This window comes from Squalius cephalus (genome assembly GCF_949319135.1).
Source record: "Squalius cephalus genome assembly, chromosome: 13".
NCBI classification, from domain to species: Eukaryota; Metazoa; Chordata; class Actinopteri; order Cypriniformes; family Leuciscidae; genus Squalius; species Squalius cephalus.
Genome location: NC_137134.1, coordinates 23,056,039 through 23,077,819, shown reverse-complemented (window position 1 = coordinate 23,077,819; position 21,781 = coordinate 23,056,039). Strand labels below are relative to the sequence as shown.

At 38.2% G+C, this 21,781-nt stretch overlaps 3 protein-coding genes across 3 annotated transcripts; 2 read left to right on the top strand and 1 right to left on the bottom strand.

Moving 5' to 3' along the window:
* Nucleotides 1–973: 973 nt before the first annotated feature.
* On the bottom strand, nt 974–7,457 carry cnot9 (CCR4-NOT transcription complex subunit 9). The gene is made up of 8 exons (XM_079889606.1): nt 7,270–7,457; nt 6,510–6,692; nt 3,407–3,522; nt 3,202–3,311; nt 3,010–3,119; nt 2,759–2,857; nt 2,452–2,543; nt 974–1,505 (listed from the first exon to the last, which is right to left on the bottom strand). Exons 1-8 carry the CDS (start codon nt 7,285–7,287, stop codon nt 1,337–1,339), a joined length of 897 nt encoding a protein of 298 aa, XP_079745732.1. The 5' UTR covers nt 7,288–7,457; the 3' UTR covers nt 974–1,336.
* Nucleotides 7,458–8,268: 811 nt separating this feature from the next.
* ftcd (formimidoyltransferase cyclodeaminase) lies at nt 8,269–15,373 on the top strand. The gene is made up of 14 exons (XM_079889547.1): nt 8,269–8,391; nt 9,137–9,320; nt 9,408–9,536; nt 9,635–9,723; nt 10,909–11,088; nt 11,241–11,378; nt 11,481–11,612; nt 11,683–11,744; nt 11,840–11,969; nt 12,396–12,557; nt 12,743–12,786; nt 13,222–13,360; nt 13,521–13,616; nt 13,787–15,373. The coding sequence occupies exons 1-14, from the start codon at nt 8,338–8,340 to the stop codon at nt 13,868–13,870; spliced, it is 1,623 nt and encodes a 540-aa protein (XP_079745673.1). The 5' UTR covers nt 8,269–8,337; the 3' UTR covers nt 13,871–15,373.
* A 2,166-nt stretch (nt 15,374–17,539) lies between these two features.
* On the top strand, nt 17,540–21,126 carry mstna (myostatin a). The gene is made up of 3 exons (XM_079890056.1): nt 17,540–17,960; nt 18,900–19,270; nt 19,870–21,126. Exons 1-3 carry the CDS (start codon nt 17,606–17,608, stop codon nt 20,236–20,238), a joined length of 1,095 nt encoding a protein of 364 aa, XP_079746182.1. The 5' UTR covers nt 17,540–17,605; the 3' UTR covers nt 20,239–21,126.
* The last annotated feature ends 655 nt before the right edge of the window (nt 21,127–21,781 follow it).

Genomic DNA, 21,781 nt, shown 5'->3' with positions numbered 1-21,781 from the left:
CTGAGCTCAATGTCTGAGCTCAGCTTACACACACACAGCGCTGGCATCTTTAAAAGGGGGTCCCTGCCTACTGGCTTTATCATCGAGCCAAAGGCTGGAGTGCTTCCAGACTCCTATACGAACACACACACACACGGTTGAACACTTTCCATCACAGACATCCCCTCCATGAAACTCTCACCTTGGGTTTAACGGCGTATCAGTTCGTTCATTACACAAAGGTGATTAGCAACTAAACTCAACTGACTGTTCGGTTGATATGACGCTTGTAACTGCATGGGATTTTATTTCACTGTTTATGGAAAATGGCTCATATGCATTTCTGCACGGTGAAAAATGGAATAAAACTGAACTGGTAACATTACCTTTATAATAAAAATTGTTAACCGCCGGTTTTACAGCATAAAAAATAAATCTTTATTTGAAAACGAATGGCCATTATTTTATTACTGCTCCAGAGCAGGTTTTTGCAATGCTACTAATGGCCAACAGGTGGCAGCCAATGATGCAAGTAATCTTTTTTTTGATCCAAGTAATCAAGATGCAACGCAAACACTTTACTGCGTGCTATCTGAAAAAAAAAAAAAATTAAACTGTAGCATACTTAATTTTTGTCCCATTACGTCATTAATTCAGCGAGTGCCATCCAGTGATCTCAGGGGGAAACATTATTAAAATTATAATAGTATATTACTGTGTATATCAAATAAGTGTAAAATGCAATATCCGCTCAACTTGTTGCTCCAAAAGTCAAGTCTAATTTAACCCTAAATTAACCTGTTTTATAACGTTGTGTTTGGCTAAACGACTTTTCCAAAAGTACAACTTATTGAACAAATTATATTTCTATACGCTCATCCTCTGTTTCATTCGAGTAATTTCAAAAAGTTCTTAAATGAAAATGTACTATTAGCCAAAATATCCTAATTCATCCTGAAGACCGGAAAAGCAGCACAGCGTTTGGCAATTTCACTTGACATTTACGATGACATGAGACTTTATTTAACAGCATTCAAAATTACAAACACGTTTTCTTTTTTTGTGATGACAAATACAGACAATACAGTCTTTCAATTCCTCTCGATTCTGTCAAAAAGGCATAGAGGAAAAAGGAAAGAAAAAAACAACCTAATAATGTATGAGACTGACTCTTCCTCAGTCCAGCAGAGTCCAAAGTCAATTTGAATATCTCGAAAAACAAACCGTAAATGCTGAGCACCGTTTCTGATCATCTTGGCATAAAAAATATTAAGTGCCCTTGTATGTAAGAACAGTCTGATGTGTGTGTGTGTGAGGGTGAGGTGCTGGCCGTCCTAGAGGGTTTTGGATGAGTGTGTTACTGAGGCGGTAAAGGGATGCCGCGGGGGTCCGTGACCTGTCCTTCCTGTAGGTTTTTGACGAGCTGTGAGAGCCAGCGTTTGGTGGTGGAGTCGTCCTTTAGCACTTGAGCAAACGTGGTGTCCTTCAGCTGGTCCGGCAGACACTGACGCAGAGCTTCTCTCGCCCTGAGAAAGAGGAAATACAGCGTTTTAGAAAGTCAAGTACACTGTAAAAAAATCACATGATCAATAAGTTATGACAACATATTGCTTTAACTTAAGCAGTCTTCAACTTTTTATAAGTTATACAAGATTTAACTCGTTTAAGTCAGTTTAATGTAATTTAAGTTGAAATGACTTAAACATCCAAGTTGATTGTATTTAATTTAGCACAGAAACTTTTTTACAGTGTAATTATATATATATATATATATATATATATATATATATACACACATACACACATTTTAATAAAAATTATTTAAATATAATTTAATTAAATACATTTAAATATAAATTAAATCAAATAAATGTTTTAAATTAGAATTTTTTTTAAATATGTATACGAATATAAAACGTATTTTCTAAATATACATTATAAATTGAATTGTATTTTATCTGTTGTATGCATTTTTTTTATTAGTTCAAAATGTATTTGGTTTAAATTTGGTTCAAAATGTAATGTATTCAAAATGATTTTTTTTTAATCTACACTATCGTTCAAAAGTTTAGGGTTGGTAAGATTTTTTTTATATTTTTGAAAGTCTCTTCTGCTCTCCAAGGCTGCATTTATTTGATTAAAAAATACAGTAAAAACTGTAATATTGTGAAATATTATTACAATGTAAAATAATTAGATTTTTTTTTATATATAATTTTTTCCTGTGATGCAAAGCTGAATTATCAGCATCATTACTCCAGTCTTCAGTGTCACATGATCCTCCAGAAATCATTCTAATATTAGTGTATTTAACCATGTTTTTATATTTCACATTGTATTAATTGCAAACATCAAATTATTAAGCAGCACAAATGGGTTCCCAAATCTTCAACTTTTCCCAACTGCAAAGTTTGTGCACCTCCTACAGGCTAAAAAAATGAGCAAGGAACTAGAAAATCAGAGAAAAAATACCTGGAGTTGTCAGAGAGTCGTAAATAACATCGCACGACATGTTTCAGTAGGCGAGCCGAAGGCTCCTTAGACAACTGAAGAACCATCTTCCCCTGCAAGACAAAAAGCACAAAAAAAACACACATAATCCTTAAGCGTAAACAGCATTTAAATGAGCCAATCACAATCCAGAACTGCAAATAGCCAGCGAATCAGAGACATTCTGCCCACAGTGTCCAACATGTTTAACTTTCAGTCTGATTGACATAAGTAACAGATGCCAATCAAGCATAATAATAATTCTGAATAATAAAAATAAGTAACTCACCAGAATCATGGCAACATGCGAAAAGCGTTCGTAGGTCTGGCAGATATATGCAAGACCCGTGTCATCCAAGAGGATCTTCTGCAGTATAAACGTGGCCACCTGAGAGAGAGAAACAAACGCTTATGTGGTTTAAACACCTGCAAAATACATTCATCTTTCTGAATCCTGGATTTACCCCAATATAATTTCAAAATTGGCCAAAATAATATATATATGTGAGAAGAAATTTGTTGATGTTTTTGTAACCGAACCGTTTTCGAAAGCTCACTGCCGGACTCCATGATGCGCAGACAGAGAGGAATGATTTCTGTGGTCAGCAGGAAGTTGATCACCTCCTGCTCGTCTGTTTTCACCAGCGCTCCTATAAAACAACCACATGTCATTGCACTCTTATTTACTAAAACAGTTGTTGGATTTCTTCCTGCATTAGCCGGTTTCCTTACCGATAACACCCAGACTTGTGAGTCGCAGGTATTCGAAGGGTCGAGTTTTACTGACCGTGTGCAGGAAGGGATACAGAAACAGAGGGATGTGAGCTGCCAGGAAAGCAGAGCTGAGGATGAAAAACAAACAAAAGGAAAAAAAAGTGTCAGTGTGGCACAGGATTAAAGACAGCGTCATATCTGGTGTATACAGGAAGTGAGTTACCGTGTCTCTACGTGAGAGGCCACACACTGCAGCAGTGCTAAAGCGTTACACACTCGGTTAGACTGATGTGCTGTCAGTGTAGGGGGATTTATGGATGGGTAGATGTTCACAATTTCCTGTAAAAAAAAAAAGAGAAAAAATTGACACCATAACCTGGTTATATCTCTTTAAAAACAAATTTAAACTGTTTGAACCTTTATTATGAAATCTAACCTTTACTGTTATTATTATTTATTTTATCCGTATATCATTTTCTAATGTTTGGATTAGTATTTGAATACCTGAAAGATTACTTTCAAATTATTTTACTGTCAAAATCAAACCATTATATTTATAAACCAAATTTATAACCTGAAAAATCAATCAAATCGCTAAAAATGCAGTTACAAGTCACTTTATATATGAACATTTTAAAGTAATAATTTTTTTGTATTTCTTTAATAATTAAATTTATCAATTGCAAAAATTTCCATTACTTCATTCATTCATCAATTCCCCCCCTGCAAAATGACAAATTACTTATAGATAAATATTATTAAATGTTCATATTATTGATGTCCCCTTTAACATTTTAATTAATATCTAAATATTTTAAAGATTTTACTGAAATGTCATTTATAAATGTATCAATCGAAATAAACATCAATAAAAATGCAGTTACAAATCACCTTTTTCATTTTGTATTTCTTTAATTGTTTTTGTATCATCATTTGCGAACTTTTATACTATATTTTATACATTTTAATTGAGAATTTTTCTGCAAATTGACACATTAATTTGTTATATGTAAATATTATTTGAACTTTTTCCCTTAAATGTTTTTCTGAAATTTAAATTTAATATCTAAATATTTGAAAAATTGTTGTACCATCAAATATCATTCATTTTTAACACAATAAAAAAAATATGTAAATTAAAAAAATTGTTTAATCAATAAAAATGTAGTTACAAATCTCTATATATTACAAATCACAATTTTATATAAAAATATTCAGTTTAATAATTTTAGTTCTGTTTTTTTAGGCCTGCACAGTTGTAATTTTATTTAAACAATATTTTAAATATTAGTTAGTCATTCTTAATATTTTATAATGAATAACTAATCAATAATGTGTATTATTAATCACACATTCATATTTTATCTATTTTAGCAGCTGATTGGTTCTCTTACAGCCGACCGCTTTGGCCAATCGGTCTGTTTGTTGCATCTACGTGACCTACTGATTTCCGTCCCAAACCGGCTCAACTCAGGGTGCTTCTCAATACTAAAATGTATGCTTCCTCGCTCCTACGTCCTCCAGCCTGTGACCCGGAAACCGATCATACTCAGGCATCTTGAATGGCATCTCAATTCTCTAATTGCACATTAAGGAGACAAAGGAATGAGGAGTGAGGAAGCTCCCCGAGGAGTCATAAGCGAGTATCCTTCCCTCACGTCCTAAGGGAGTTGGAGCCAAGACGTGAGGAAAGGAAGCAAGGGAAGGAAACAAGGATGCACAAATAAAAAAAGAGAAGCACGCTATGGGAATTTTCCTTGCCCTCCCCTTCCCCAGCACCACCTGCCTAGATCTGATAGGCGGTTCTCACATGCTTGCCACTGTCGCCTCTGGCTTGCTTAGTTGGGGACACTTAAAGGAGACATATCATGCTTTTAAATTGTTCCTTTTTACATATAAATCATACATTTGTAGTCTATATAAAGGGGAACTGCAATGCTTGGGTCTGAATTCCTCATTATTATAGCTCCACAGTCCCCTTTTCTACCCCTTTTCTGATGTGCGTCTGAGAGCAACTCGTTTTGGTGCGGTCTCTTTAAATACAATTGAGACACGTCATACCCTGCCCCCTCTCCAGGATGCAGAGGTTCAACTCCACCCCGTTCGGCCATTTTTGTAGTTTGATAGCAGAGATACGATTATCTAGCGGCACAGAAACTTTTTATTCACACGTTATTAACAAAATGTCAACAACGGAAGACTTGTCCAGCCAGCCTTACATGTTCGAGCCAGAGTCGGAGCCGGAGCGAGATGAAAATGAAGACGACGAACCTGCAGAACAACGTCTTCATATGGATGTATCTCAATGGTGTGTTACTGTATTTACACATGAAACTTTGGTCTTCCGACCTTTTACCACCGTGTCGATTTATTTTGATTAATATGTGCAAGGGAGAGAGAGCAAGACAGCGTCTAGTTTGGAGACGGTGTCTTGTTTACATTTTCGCCAGACTCCGAAGAGAGAGAGAGAGAGAGAGAGAGAGTGCGTGCGCGCGACCGGGTCTCTCTCTCTCTGCTCGTTCTTTCAGTTAAACATGCGCCCTGTCACAAGCGCAGCAGTTCGTCTACATTAGACGGTGTAATGAAGCGTGTGGGTTACTACATCCAACAACCGAACATTTTAACTTACCCTCTCGTAACTTCTGCAACTTTTAGCTTGGACTACAAAATTGCAGCGAGAAATAAAAATGGCGGATTGCTCGAAGTGTTGGGCTGGAAGTCAATGTCCTTATTTGGCAGTTCCTCTGCAAATACTGTGACGTAATAGTTCACAAAACGTCATAGATAACAGAAAAATCGGAACAGGTTGAAAAATAAGGCCAAAACAGAATATAAAGATATCAACGAAGCACCTGAAGAGAATAATTTCAACTTTTCTGTACTTCTAAACACTCCAAATATACAACAAAATGCATTTAAGGGCTAAAAAAGTGGATTTAGCATGATATGTCCCCTTTAATATTCAACAATATTATTGATCTGACTGTACTGACGCTGCTGTACGAAAACTCAGCTAATCTGGACGATTACTTAATTTTATGCAGAACTGATTTAGAAATGAACTATTTTAATAATTGATGATCTTTACAACGAAACTGAATCAACGCTGAACCACCACCAAAATGCAGAATTTTCCTGTTATCACTGTAAAGATGCTTTGAAACAATCTGAGCTGCGTTTCCCAAAAGCATTGTGAGCCTTGATTGTGAAATCCACTGCCACCAGTGTTCTCTATGGTTCTGCGGTTTTGGGGAAACGCAGCCCAGTATTGTATAAAGCGCTATGACTTGACTTGTTGAACTCAGCATTAAGTGATTGACAGGCACCTGTAGGAGAGCCGCTATAGTCCCGCAGGAGTGCCAGAGCATCGGGGCCAGATCCGTCACGGACTCCCTCTTCTTGCTGAGCTCCAGCAGGGCGTTCTCGCGCGTCTCAGGACTGGAGAGCTCATTGATCCACTGATAGATCTTCTCACGGTCCACCTGCGCCAGACCCGCCGTGGTTACAGTCTACAGGACAGACACAAATCACACAGCTTACTTCAAACTAAAACAAGAGAAATCCAAGCAACTGATGTATATTAGCAATTCAGAACCAGCTTTTATTAGGCAGTCAAGGCTGATTCCCATTCCCATTTTTATTATTCGAAATGTATTTATACTCTTTTCTGCTCAATTTCTATTTCTTATTATTGCTTGTTTATGCTTTTATGTTCCTTATAATTATAATGCAATAAACTTATAGGCCTATTAAATTATATGAATTACAGATTTGATATCTTTAAATGTTTAATATTCCTTATCTAATCCTTAATCCCACATTCATAACTAACTAATGCCAACACATGTTTACAAACAGCACAGGACACATGTGGAGAAACTCTCTAGACTCACTTCCTTACGCTATACGCACGCGAATAACTATATAGAGTCACACTGCGCAGGATATATACGCATACTCTAATATAAAGCAACATATATGCTTTAATATATCACCATAGTAACCGACTGCATTAGCTTTAGCCGTTAGCTCTCTCAGGCCCCGACATAAACAAGCGTAAAACGCCCGAAACCGTTAAAAACTCACCGCTCCTGTAGCCAACATCCTCCCTACCACTTTATTGTGATCTCCAGAGTAAAATTGAGCGGTAGTTTTTAAAACAACGAGAAATAGACCGGGTTTACATTAGCAAATGAGCTAATAAAAAAAACAACCGCCTTCCGCTGGTGTTTCTTCTTGCACGGTTCTCTTCCGGTTGGCGTTTGTTCTTCTGCGCGAGTAGTTGGCGGGTAATGACGAATCCAGTGTTCGTTGCTGCCCCCATGCTGACTCTGTTAATAAAATGTATTGTTATTTTTTATATAGAATTAATAATAATATGATAAATTATAGTCATTATAACTTATTATTGCAATATATTATTATAAGTATTAAAATAATAATATATAATAAGCATAAGGACAATAATAATAATAATAATTTGAATCTGCCTTGAAAAGCATCCTGAAAATTGATATTGCTGAATTTCACTTATTCTGTTTGCATCCCATAAGCAACAGTTTTCTGTTTTTTGTGAACTTTACACTTCTCATTCTTGCACAATGTCAGTGTTGCTTTGAGGGTATTTTTGTGCCATCCAAAAACATGGGGAGGGGTAGAGTTGTCCTCGTCCATCTCTTTGACCCCTTTCTGGATCATTCATTAACCAGACATCACAGCCTGTTTTTTGTTTAGTTTTTAGTTTAGTTTTTTTTTTTTGGGGGGGGGGATGTGATGCAACTGTTTTGGTGCTTTTCCAAAGTAATTTATTAAACTGTCTGCCTAAGGCTATGTTTTTTGCTATTGCTACACTGAAAGACCAAATGTCATTAAACAACCATGAACCCAGCCGTAGCCAGAAACTGTTTTAAAAAATGATAATGTATAATGACCTTTTGGGAGGTTTTCCCAAAGTCTGAACAGATGGGAAACCCTCCCCAAAACTGCTTATCTGTGAAGATAGAATAATCATTGCCAAATGACCTAAATCCAGTCCACAGGACAGGTTAATTATTCAAAAGATATGTTTGCCAACGCTTTATATGTTCCACTTTGGGGAACCAGGGTAGTCAGTAGACAAGTGGGTGAGAGGAAAGTTAGTGTTTTCTTGCAGTCATGGCTAAATTGGTGGAATGTGTACCCAATTTCTCAGAGGGGCGGAACAAGGAGGTAAGACATGACTGACTGGATTAATTAAAAAGGTCATTTGGTACTGATAACCAAATTATCAGGTTCTTCCGTCGATGTTGACTGAACACTGTACTAAAATACTCTGACAGAGTTTATTCAACGAAGCCGCAATCAAAAACATGCAGTCAGTCCTGTAGTCCGATTCCCGAACGAAATGATTCATATGCCGGTTCTAGTCCGACTCCCGAACGAACGACTCTAATTTGGTTGTTTTAGTGCATTAAAAACATACCCCGATACAAATCAGTGAGTCGTTTCTTTTTATAATTTACAGCACGACCAGTGTCTCGTATGCGCTGGTTCTTTTAGTGAATCAAACCATGCAACCGCTGTCAGATTTTCAAACAAATCACTCTAACGAATCGGTTATTCTTAGTTTGCAGCATGGTCAATCGATTCTTGAACGAATTATAACGAAGTAATTCTTTTTAGTGAATCAAAAACAAATATCGCGACCTTTGTAACCCTATTATACTGTAGAACTAATGACTCCAATGAGTTGGTTCTTTTTAGTGAATCATTCACTTATAGTTTAATGCAACTCTAAGAGTTGAGTCATTACTGTTTATATGACAAATACACATTAAGTGTTTTTGTTCCATTTCTTTGTTTAGTACAAAATGAATAATGTTTAAATGTTGTTGTTTTTTGTTGTTAGACAGTAATACATTAGTGTACATTAGCATTACATGACAATATTTTGGCCAATATATATAATATCCAGGTCATTGATGCCATAGCCGATGCCATCTCTGCCACGGAGGGCTGCAGCTTGCTGGACGTTGATCCAGGGTCTTCGACGAACAGGACGGTGTACACTTTTGTGGGCCCACCCGAGGCTGCAATCGAGGGGGCGCTGAACGCTGCCCGTGTTGCGTTTAAACTCATAGACATGACCAAACACTCAGGTACAGCTGTGGAGGTAGTAGCTGATATACTGTAATATCATCATACATCACATTAATTTATTTTGCAAAAATGATGTTTTTGAACAGGTGAACACCCTCGGATGGGTGCGATGGACGTGTGTCCCTTCATACCGGTGCAGAACGTCACCATGGAGGAGTGCGTACAGTGTGCCAATAAATTTGGCCAGAGATTGTCAGACATGCTGCATGTGCCAGGTGGGTTTGTATGAGCCAAGGTCATGGTGTCTATTACCTGAACTATTTGAGAATCACTCCAGTCCCGTCCTCCATTCTCCAACATCTTTGTCTTGTAGTCTATCTCTACGGAGAGGCGGCTAGAAAAGAAAGCAGAAGGTCACTTCCCTCCGTTCGTGCAGGAGAATACGAGGCATTACCGGAGAAGGTAAGAACTCGTCTAGACCTCAATTCTCTGACCTCTCATTTCTGAGATCTCATATGATGTCATATCTGTGACCTCACTTCTTTGAGATTGATGAAACGGGAGTTGCGATAGTCTTTTCTTCCCTGCTGTGACATATATCCATGTGAAGCAGCATCTCGAACAAGAAAAAATGTAGGGCGAGACTTGATTTTGTCCAACGGGAATTCATTGGATCATTGGATTGTTGTGGTTTGCTATTGGTCGATCTCATGTGAGTGACAGGTTGCCCCGCCCTCGTGCAAGTAAACATGTCACCAGAGAAGACGCTGCAAGAGGGAGAAGTTATTTTGATTAAAGATTGCAGAGCTGAATTTAAAAAATAATGTGCACAGATAAATCTTTTACCCTGAAATCAAAGAACGAGGTGCTGTAATTTTGAACAACATCAGGCTAAAATGAAGCTCATTTGGAGCTTGTTTTGGGAGTTTTGAAACAGTTTGCCAAAGCAAACTTTCCGGAAATGTTTGCTCCAGTTACATTTTCAAGCTACCATTGGTCCGTGGCGATGACATAATAGGTAGGTGTGGCTCTGAGGCTCTTCTTTTTACCTCTAAAGGCCCCGATATTCTCATGGCGAAGTTCTTTTTCGTTCTTCGCTTAGGGGTAAAAAGAAATTAGAAATAAGCAAGCAGCGGTATACTGTTTGTGAACATCCTGACGCCGCCCACTCCGCTGAGAGCGGCGTTTAGATGAATATGTAAATATGTGCTTCGCACTTTGCTCTCAATAAAAAAAAAAACACAACAGAAATGACAGCAGAGAGAAACCAACAGTTAGGAAAGCATCCGATCATAGCAAGCAAAAGCAATGATCCAGAGAAAATGTACACTCCAAGTGGGCGGAGCCATAGAGCCACACCCACCTATTACGTAACCGCCACTGACCAATGGTAGTTTGAAGGTGTTAACCAGCAGGAGAAAACTCCCAAAACAAACTTCGATTGGGCTTATTTTGTTCAAGATGACTTCACACCAGTTTGTGACTGAAAACTGAAGTATACTTTGACCTTTCGACCTCAATTATGTGACCTCATACCTGTGGCTTAATTTCTGAGAAAAGGCACTGTTTTACATGCCAAGTATACACCTTAAGATAAAATAAATTTACCTTATTTTCTTGCCCTTTTGTGCTTTGTCCCCAATGCAGTTGAAAAAGAGCGAATGGACCCCTGAATATGGCCCTGCCACCTTCGTCCCCTCTTGGGGCGCCACGGTCACCGGCGCCCGAAAGTTTCTCGTCGCCTACAACGTGAACCTTCTGAGCACAAAGGAACAGGCTCACAGAATCGCACTGGATATTAGAGAACAGGGCCGGAGCAAAGATCAAGTATGTCTTTGTCTGACGTCACTGTATTGGTCTCGGTTTTCAGTGTGCGTCAAATCTAGAACTTGAGAATCTGACTTAATTATATCTATGACTTCCTTGAGGTTTTTATTATGTTCTTCTTCCTTCTTGTTTGTGAATGCTTCTGCTTGCAGCCCGGGCTTCTCAAAAAGGTTCAGGGAATGGGATGGTACCTGGAAGAGGCCAACCTGGCTCAGGTGTCCACTAACATCTTGGACTTTGAGTTGACGCCCATGCACGTGGTGTATGAGGAGATCTGTAGAGATGCCAAGGTGAATCGCTTTCAGTCATTCAAATCTCAAATGGGAACAGAATCAGAATAATTTGAAATTGCATGAATCAGAATTAGATTTATATTAATTTTACCTGTATAGGATTTGAACCTGCCAGTGGTGGGGTCTCAGATAGTGGGTCTGATTCCTCTGAAGGCCATGCTGGACTGTGCAGACTTCTACATCCAGAGAGAAAAGCTGTTCGTTGTGGAAGAGGAGCACAAAATCCGACTGGTGGGTTAAAATCAACACGGTCAAACGTTCAACACGGTTGCAAATCAATCTCATTATTTTCCTCCCTCAGGTTATCAGCAAACTAGGACTCGACTCTTTGGGGTCATTTGTTCCAAAGGAGAGAATCATTGAGTAAGTCGCAAAAGTATGTTTAGTGGAATAACAATGATTTGCCATGCCGATGACTAACAGAAGCACTGTATCTAATTGGTTCACGCTGAGTTTAGGTATATGGTACAGGACAATCAGGGCGATGGGCGGCTTGCGTCTCTGTCTCTGCAGAAGTTTGTCCACAGCGTTGGGGCCAGAACAGCGGCTCCTGGTGGAGGGTCAGTTTCTGCTGCAATCGCTGCTATGGTAATCATCATTTTATATATATATATATATTTTTTTTTTATTATTATTATTATTTTTTATTTAAATGTAATAATAAATGTTATTTATTATTTATATATAATATTTTTAGAATATCAAATATTTATTAGATACATATATACATTATAAAATACATATTTTATAATATATATATAAAGTATGTAAAATAATTCTAATAATTATTTATAATAAGCAATTTTATAAATGTATTACATATTTATGACTGTAAATATGTATTATGTATTATATGTATATATGTATATATATATATATATATATATAATATATGTAAATAAAATAAGATATATTCACACAAATAAGAAATAAACACAAACTTTTATGCTAGGTGTGATTAATCGTGATTCGTCGATTTGACAGCACTAATGAATGCATGTATCTCATTGTAAGGGTGCAGCTCTGGGATGCATGGTCGGTCAGATGACATATGGTAAGAGGCAGTTTGAATCTTTGGATGCGGAGATGAGGAAACTTATCCCTCCATTTCATGAAGCCATGAACGACTTATTGTTAAAAGTGGACGCTGATTCAACGGCCTTCAACAGCTACATGGTACATAACCAAACACAGACAACATTCAATGACTTTAAAAAGAATATTAAATGTATGAATGAATTTGCCATTTTAAATACAGTAAGTACAGTTAATAGTAACATCAGACCATTGAAACTGCTGTAAAATATATACAGTAGAATCTAGATGACAATAACAGGGTATAATTATTTATTTTGTTACAGGCTGCCCTGAAATTACCCAAAGGCACAGCAGATGAGATCAAACGGTGCGGTTTATCGCCTTTGTGACGTTTAATCAAGCAAAACAGAGCTTCTCATCCATCAAACTAGAGACCAAACATGTCATTGGACAATTAAGGAACATTCTGTATCCTGATAAACCAGTTTAATTGTTTGGTTGATGTAAAAACATGTCACGAATCACAAAAAGAAACAAGAAAGACTTGACAATTATATTTGCAGAGGAGAGCCTGACTGATAAAACTAATATTACACAACCATTCAACCTGCGTTTATCTACCAAACTTCTTCCTTTGCGGAAATGTAGTTACAGAATGCAAATTACAACAGCATTGGCAAAAAAACACATGTAAACATGGCACAGTAGCTACAACAACCTTTCAAATGGATCAGACCCTTAATGTTGCTACAATTATTTCAAATGAGTAATGAATACTGAATCTTGTTCATGGATTGTACAGGAGGGAGGAAGCCATGCAGGAGGGTCTGAAGGCGGCGGTGGTCGTCCCTCTGTCCCTGGCTGAAAGAATAAACACACTGTGGCCTGTTCTCAAAGAGATGGTGAAATACGGAAACATGGCATGTAAATCAGACATTCAGGTGAATTACTAAGTAAAAGACACAAAATAAAAAAATCCTTCCAAGCAAAGCACTTTACACTAACAGTACAAATCTTGACTTAACAAAAATGGCATGACTTTCAAGGTTAAAAAAGCTGACATCAGTATTTATTTCAATGCGTGATTCCTGTCATGTGCAGGTAGCGGCTAAAGCTTTGGAAACGGCAGTGTATGGAGCATATTACAACGTCATTATAAACCTGAAGGACATCACGGATGCTTCATTCAGGGCTGCTGTGAGTATCTGGAAACATTCAAAAAATATTTAGGTCAAGGTTTTCCCCGCATTTAATAACCCACACACTATGTGATACGAAACTTGTTTTGAGGAACCCGTAAATGTCAGAAAGCCAATTGCTATTGTTCCTGGTGATCATGAACATTTTTGTGGTTTGTTGATTTTTAGACTGAAGCGAAAGTGTCTGTGCTGTTAAAGAACGCCAGAGAAAATGCCAATGTTGCACTGCAGATGGCTGACCAGAGGAAATGATGGCACAGACAGCAACTCACTACAGATCAAATAAAGACTGTAAACTAGACACACTGGCATGCAATTTGTGTTTTTGTTTTTTTTCTGCTGTAAACCTGTACTGCATTACTCTAAATGCATTTCCCATTTATTTATACCCACTATACAAACATGAATAATAACTAAAAATCGTGCAGCTTGTTAAGGATATATTTGTTATTACTTTCTTAAAGGGATGGTTCGGAGTAAAATCAACCTAGGGTCCTTTGCACCATGACCTCGAGCCAGAAGCTTTTTTTTCCCTTGGTCGAACATTATTAAAGTTAGAGCTTATTTAGAGATATCAGCCGGATGGCTTAGTGCAGGCGCTAATGGATCCAAGGATGTATCTCGTAAATTACCCCACTAATAATGCCCAGAATGGTACCAAACTTCTACAGGAGTACAAATAGGTTCTGTACTCATAAAACGAGGCATTGGAAAGTTTGTAAGTACATTCTTATGCATCGATTTCTGCCAGGACTTTTACGTGCTTTTCCCAAATCACTGAAGTGAACTCGACGTCCGGGTTAGCAGTAGCATGAGCCGTCAGGTAAGTGTTATTTAAATAAACTCCTGATGTAAGTACAAACTTTCCAATGCCTTGTTTTATGAGTACAGAACCTATTTGTACTACTGTAGAAGTTTGGTACCATTCTGGGCATTATTAGTGGGGTAATTTATGAGATACATCCTTGGATCCATTAGCGCCTGCACTAAGCCATCCGACTGATATCTCTAAATAAGCTCTAACTTTAATAATGTTCGACCAAGGGAAAAAAAGCTTCTGGGGGGTGTTTGGCTCATGGTGCCCTAGGTTGATTTTACTCCGATTTTACTCCATCCCTTTAAGGAACTGGATTCACAATTTTACCATGCTGGACCATAAAGGTGAACGTAATTTCACTAAGTGATCAACATCTTTGTTGATACTGGAACAACATTCCAATCAACCAATCAGATTTGAGGGACAAGTTTACAGTTTATATCATGTTTAGGCTTATAATCAGGGTTTGGTGCTTCTACATAAGTGTTATTCATCTATCATTTCCCTCTGATTTTAAAGATAAGTTATAGGTTTTAATTATAGGTTATAAGGTTAGGTTTTAGTGTAGGGATATAGTTAATAGGACTGCATTTTCGGGCAGAAATGTTGTTCTGGGATTAACAAAATATGCTGATCCAGGAAAATCATGGTTACCAGACCATAAAATGGGCCAGAGTAACAGAGATTGAGGTTGGGTTGACTCAAGCAAACAGCCAGAACATAGCAACCACCCAAAATAACTTTTGCACTGACAAGCACCACGCATATTTTCATTAGACAACATAAAACCTTCTTGCCACTTCCAAGTAATTAATTTAAAGCTTGTAACAATGTAAGCAATGTGATAATTGCAATGTAAAAAGTTCTAAAACTTTTTAGATATAATGCAAAAGAGCCTGTTTAAATTACATTTTTTATAAATGAGAGTTTGTGCAGTGCAGAGTTTGTGAGTTTGGTTTGTTCAGTCGTATTTTGAATTAGCAGACCCACCCGGCATCTGCATCATTCTTGAAAGAACTTGATAATCCACCAGCGGGTGGTGCTGTGACTGACCCACCAAAGGCCACCCTCAGTATCCCACTCCCTCTGCTATCAGCTGTTGTTATTTATGCATCTAATAAAGCTGCACTGCTGGACAAAGAGAGACAGGGAGAGCAAAGACATCTGTATCGGCAAATGTTACAGAACAGCTGTAGCAATAATTTCCTCAGTCCACTTCCCTGCATATTCAAGATGCACCACATCACCAAAACACAACATTAAAAGTTACAGCTGTGGTCTAAGAATGAAAAGAGCCCATTCGCCAATATAAACTGGTGAATGCACCTATTTTCAAGTGTTTAGACAGAAGATATTTTGTACAATACTTATCAGAACAATAGCATCCCCCTAGCAACTACCCATATCATGACATGATGACATGTAAAAAAATAAATAAAATAAATAAAAAAACCTCAGAACACCATCCTATTTGTATAGCAACAAGACAAAAATCACTCAGAAACCCCTAGCAGCCACCTAGAAACATTGTGTCAACCATATAACAACACTTTAAAAACATGTCAGAACAACCTAGCAACCCCTAGTAACAATCCATAACACCAAAGCCACAACACAACAACGTTTTAAGAAGAAAACTCTCCATTGTATAGCAACAGGACAAAAATCACGGTAACACTTTATTTTACAGTGTCCTTGTTACATATGTTACATGTACTTACCATAGTAATAACAGTAAATTATGTATAATTACATGCAACTAACCCTCAACCAAATCCTAATCCTACAATCCATAATCCATAACGGCAAAGAAACAACATTATGACGTCTTAAAAAGAACACTCTCAATTACACATTTAGAAACCCCTAGCAGCCACCTAGAAACATTGTCAAACATATAGTAACACTTTAAGATCCTGTCAGAACAACCTAGCAACCCCCTAGTAACAATCCACAATGGAAAAGCAACATCACAACGACGTCTTAAAAAGAACACTCTCAATTGTATAGTAACAAGATAAAAATCACTCTAGCAACCTCACAGCAACCAACTACAAATACAATCAAACCACATCTAACACTGTAAAAACCTTTCAGAACAGCCTAGCAACCCCCTAGTAACAATCCACAATGGAAAAGCAACATCATGATGATGTCTTAAAAAGAACACTCTCAATTGTATAGCAACAGGACAAAAATCACCCAGAGACCTCTAGTAGCCACCTAGAAACATTGTCAACCATATAGCAACACTTTAAAAACCTGTCAGAACAACCTAGCAACCCCCTAGTAACGATCCACAACAGAAAAGCAACAACATGACGATGCCTTAAGAACACTCTCAATTGTATAGCAACAAGATAAAAATCACTCTAGCAACATCATAGCAACCACCTACAAATACAATCAAGCCACATCTAACACTGTATAATCCTTTTAGAACAACCTAGCAACACCCTAGAAATGATCCATAATGGCAAAGTAACAACATGATGGCATTTTAAAAAGAACACTATCAGTTGTTTGGCAAAAAGCTAATAATCACTCAGAACCCCCTTGCAGCCACATAGAAACATTGTGTCAATATAACAACACTTTAAAAACCTGTCAGAACAACCTAGCAATGCCCTAGCAACTACCCACAACATGCTAAAACCACTCAGAACACCCTCACAAATGTATAGCAATATGCAAAAACCTCCAAGCAACCATCCTATCAACCACATAGAAACATCCTAGCAATCCATATAGGATCCTCAGCAGCATGATAAACATACATTTCCAGTGGTCCAAGAAGTATTTTAAAACATCTGAATGGCTACACACATGGGCTCATCAGATTTCAATTGATCATTATAATGAAATTCATGTGATATTTATGGTATTTGCATAATAAATTCATGGTATGTACAACAAAATAGACAGCTCCTGAAAATCCTCAAATCAAAACATGCTTTCAGAATTTACCCACAGTGCAGAACATCTCTGTGCTGTCTCATCTAGACTTGTTCTTATCAATCCAGCCAATCACAGGATATCTAACAGCAGGGAATCTTAAGTATAAAACTGCCTGGGAGGCTGTACATCTGTCCAGTCCTGCTTGGAGAGAGTGCGTAAAGGTGCTGTCCATTTCCAAATGTGTAAACGTCTACAAAGATACATCAGAAGATATGTTTCTCCTTCTTTATCTGAGCTTTTGGAGTGTGCTGAGCTCACACAGTCAGAGCCTGAGTGCAACAACAACATCGCAAGCATTTGTGACACCTGGAGACGACAGCGGCCAGTGCACGACCTGTCAGTTTAGACAGCAGAGTAAACTCATGCGCCTGCACTCCATCAAGTCTCAGATTTTGAGCATCCTGCGTCTAGAACAGGCTCCGAACATCAGTAGAGACACGGTCAAGCTACTCTTACCCAAAGCACCTCCACTGCAGGAGCTCCTCGACCAATATGACCAAAATGGAGGCATTAGTGAGAATGAGGAACAAGGCAGCAGTGAAACCATTATTACCATGGCCACAGAATGTAAGTACCAGTGTACTGCAATATATAGTGAACCCAAAGATATTCGGACAATGTATGTCATTAAAATGCATGTTAATTTAGTTCTGAGATAGGGCTAGCATCATTTGCAGATGCCACTTGGTTTGTTATTTTGTTGTAATGCAATGAAACTCATACTTTTTGAAGTGTGGCTTAAGTGTCCAAATACGTTTGGGGGCCATTGTACTATCTGAAAGAGTTGACTATGAACCGACTATGGTTCATTCATTCAGCTGTTGTTGGAAGATGGCCAAAGGCAACATACCTTGCAGAGCTGTGCACAAGAAACAACATGCAAAGCACATTTGGCCTGTGAAAATAACTCTTACAAAGATGTACAATGGGAACCTTAGTTTCTGCCAAAATACAGTAGTTACTCCATTGATGTTACGTCAATAATACTGGAAACTGGTATTTTCCACCAGTGTCAACAGAAAAAGTAAGATTAATAAAAGGTTTAACACTTTTTAGGGCAACTCTGCCCCTGGATTTTAGTTCGACCATAATCAAACACACTGGTAAGACTTCAATTTGATTGGACAAGTGAGTTTTCTTTGGGTTTTTTCTTAGGGTTGAAACTAAAATTCCTGGGAAAGTGGTGCCAGGAGCAGAGTTGCCCATCCCTGAACTATAGTTTACCATGATAAATGTTTTTACACTGTCAGAAAAATGTGCAGAAATTGTTCCTTTAAAGAGACAATTTATCTACCCTTAAAAGAAGCGCCTTATAACTTTAGAGTAATGTGTATCCTTAAAAGTACTACTATGCACATTTAGTAGTAAGTTTGTAAAAAGGTACAAAAGCTGTCCCTTTAAATGTATTACCTGAGTAACAAGCTGTTGTACCCCTAAAGCAATTTTTTTCTGAGAGTGTAAGGTGAAAAAGGTGTACATGGTCTTAGTAAACTTAATACCTTGCAGCGCAAGCCATCGCCCATCTTGAGGGAATGCCGAAGTGTTGCATTTTCTCACTGAGCCCAAAGATTATGCCCGACAGCATCCTGAAGGCCTTGCTCTGGATCTATCTCCGACCAGCTGAGGAGCCAACCACAGTCTTCATGCAGATATCTCACCTGCGGTCATCTTCTGAAGGGAACAGCCACTCAAGAATACGTGCACAAAAAATTGATGTGAATGCCCAGACAAACTCCTGGCAGCACATTGACATGAAGCAGCTGTTGCAGTTGTGGCTCAAACAGCCCCAGAGTAACTTTGGGATAGAAATCAAGGCCTTTGACACGAATGGAAATGATATGGCTGTGACCTCTCCAGAATCTGGAGAGGAAGGACTGGTAAGTTGGTGCATGGATTGGTACTTAGGTACATGCTTCTTTAGAACAAACTACAATTGTCAAATGCTGGACAAATTTTGATTAACAAATCTGCAAAAGGTTTAAGGAAATGTACATAGTCTTACCTTACAGAGTAGTCTAGTGGATAAAGGGATACTTGACCGAAAATGATTGTCATCAAATTCTGGTCGTTATTCATCATCTTCCTCTCAAATGTGCACCTTGTGGAGTTTAAGCGTACCTTTAATAACCTTGCCCTCTACCATGGCTGTCAAATCGTATTCAAACTTGGCACATCCTGGCAAGTCTGAATGAGATTTGAAAGCAATGGTGGAGGGACACAGTATGTTTGAACTCCACAAGGGGCCGTACTTCTACTACTTCGCCTTTCACCCTTTTTGGGGTATAGGCCGTCAACCAGAGCTCGTCCGGTATCTCAAGGGCCATTATGCCATTGAACAAAGGTTTAGTTGGATCAGCTTGGTCAAGGGATTTTCCTGTAACAAGTGCATTGCAATTCATGTCAAGTATGTGCTTAATTGCACCTTTGCATATCTAGTATGTATGACCATGGCTTGTTCTTATGTCCACCCTTCCAGCAACCCTTCTTGGAGGTGAAAATATCAGACGCTGGCAAGCGGTCCAGAAGGGACACCGGCCTTGATTGCGATGAGCATTCCACCGAGTCTCGTTGCTGCCGGTATCCACTCACCGTCGACTTCGATGACTTCGGGTGGGACTGGATAATTGCGCCCAAGCGCTACAAGGCCAATTACTGCTCCGGTGAATGCGTGCAGAAGTACCCTCACAGTCACATCGTTAACAAGGCCAACCCTCGGGGCAGCGCAGGCCCCTGCTGCACACCAACCAAGATGTCACCCATAAACATGCTGTATTTCAATGACCGTGAGCAGATAATCTACGGAAAAATCCCTTCAATGGTCGTAGACCTTTGCGGCTGCTCTTGAGCCCAAGGGCTTTTCTAGTCACTATGACAGCAAGCCCTAACTGCTTTGGACCAGAGGGAAGTGAAAACAACCTTTACCTTGTCCCTTACGAAATAGTTCCTGCTAAAACAATTGACCACACCTGGGTCCCAACAAGCCAACTTAGCCAAATCTTTTAGTTTGTTGACATCAACTGTTGTACACAAGGACAGTGTTAAAAGGTGACAAGGATTTCTTTGTTTTTGAAGGTATAAGGCTTCCTTTGTGAAATAATTTGAGCATAGAGATGACCTGATGGGCTTTACCAGTGTGATTTCAGAATGTAAAAATTGCAAAAAGTACTTTTAAGTTTTAAATTAATGTCAAAGGGGTTGTATAGTTGATTATTTATATAAAGCTGCTTATCCCCCAGTGACCCAAAAACAGGAACACTGACCCAGAAACTTACTCAACATGACATCCAAACAACAGACTTTTGGAATTCTGCAGTTGGTTCATAGCATATGGGTATAGTTGACAAATGACATGGATAGGAAACTTATTAGTGCTGTAACTGGCCACAATTTCAATGCTTTTTAAATAGTTTTAAACATTGCTGGAACATTTCAACCATCCAAAAGCACGCTTCTTATATTCTTGTCAAAAAAACTGCCAATTCAATAGTTATCCTACAAAATGTCTTAGGCTAGAGATGGTCAGTGATCTTTTAAAACATGGAATTAATTGCATAGATTGTATGGTTCAAAATCATGTTTTGATCTGTTGTACCAAGTAAAATGCCTGTTACTGATGTTTTTGAGTAGTTGTTTTCACGTGTCCTTAAGGGACCTCTTCAATGTTGTCCCTTCGTAACCCTTAACAGAGTGACACCATTGACACCAATCCAAGCATGTGGAGCACATTATGGCGCCCAAAAGCAACAACCCCATATTCCATGGAAGCTAAAGCCTCTCCTGTGTTATTTTGTTATTTTGAGGGCTCCCCAGTGTGATGGAGGCCCTGTGAGGCAACAATAGTAGAAGTCTGTCCACAGGACAATGAGTGCACTTCGAAATGTCCTCATTTGCATAAAAAAAAAAAAAAGATTTAGCACACTTTACTGCATGATTTAATAGTTGCACACTTTGAGTCGGCGATTAAGTATGCTGAAGTTATCTAGAATTAAATATATAATACAGAATGAAAATAAGATATTCCCTAAGTGGGTGTACTTTTTTACCCCCTGAATGAAACATTCAGCTATCAGAAGTATCACATATTAATAGAGATCTTTTATAGTTTGCACATATGTTGAAACTGATCTACAATGAGGTGCCCTCATGCAAATGGAGAAAAAAAGATTCTCTTCTGTTGTAAATGAAGACACGGAAGATACATCCTGGTTTCGTAACAACCTAACAGGAGGATGAAAAGAGGGCAAATGACGCAAAAAAAAAAAAAAACGCAACTAACCATAGGCCTATAATCGTGCATAGATATGATTGCAAAAAAAATAAAAATAAAAACAAAAACGGCTTATCAAGTTTTAAAAATGAGGAGAAAACACACTAGTCCTGGTCTCTTC

Excerpts from the sequence above, each read along its gene's own strand:
- cnot9 (XM_079889606.1), bottom strand. Across the intron at positions 3,120-3,201 it reads CACAAGTCTGGGTGTTATCG|GAGCGCTGGTGAAAACAGAC; the intron begins GTAAGGAAACCG and ends GTTGTTTTATAG. Across the intron at positions 2,858-3,009 it reads GCAGTGAGCTTTCGAAAACG|GTGGCCACGTTTATACTGCA; the intron begins GTTCGGTTACAA and ends TCTCTCTCTCAG.
- ftcd (XM_079889547.1), top strand. The coding sequence starts at position 8,338 with ATGGCTAAATTGGTGGAATGTGTACCCAATTTCTCAGAGGGGCGGAAC. Across the intron at positions 11,089-11,240 it reads AGGGCCGGAGCAAAGATCAA|CCCGGGCTTCTCAAAAAGGT; the intron begins GTATGTCTTTGT and ends TTCTGCTTGCAG. Across the intron at positions 12,787-13,221 it reads ACAGCAGATGAGATCAAACG|GAGGGAGGAAGCCATGCAGG; the intron begins GTGCGGTTTATC and ends TGGATTGTACAG.
- mstna (XM_079890056.1), top strand. The coding sequence starts at position 17,606 with ATGTTTCTCCTTCTTTATCTGAGCTTTTGGAGTGTGCTGAGCTCACAC. Across the intron at positions 17,961-18,899 it reads TATTACCATGGCCACAGAAT|CGCAAGCCATCGCCCATCTT; the intron begins GTAAGTACCAGT and ends AATACCTTGCAG. Across the intron at positions 19,271-19,869 it reads AATCTGGAGAGGAAGGACTG|CAACCCTTCTTGGAGGTGAA; the intron begins GTAAGTTGGTGC and ends CCACCCTTCCAG.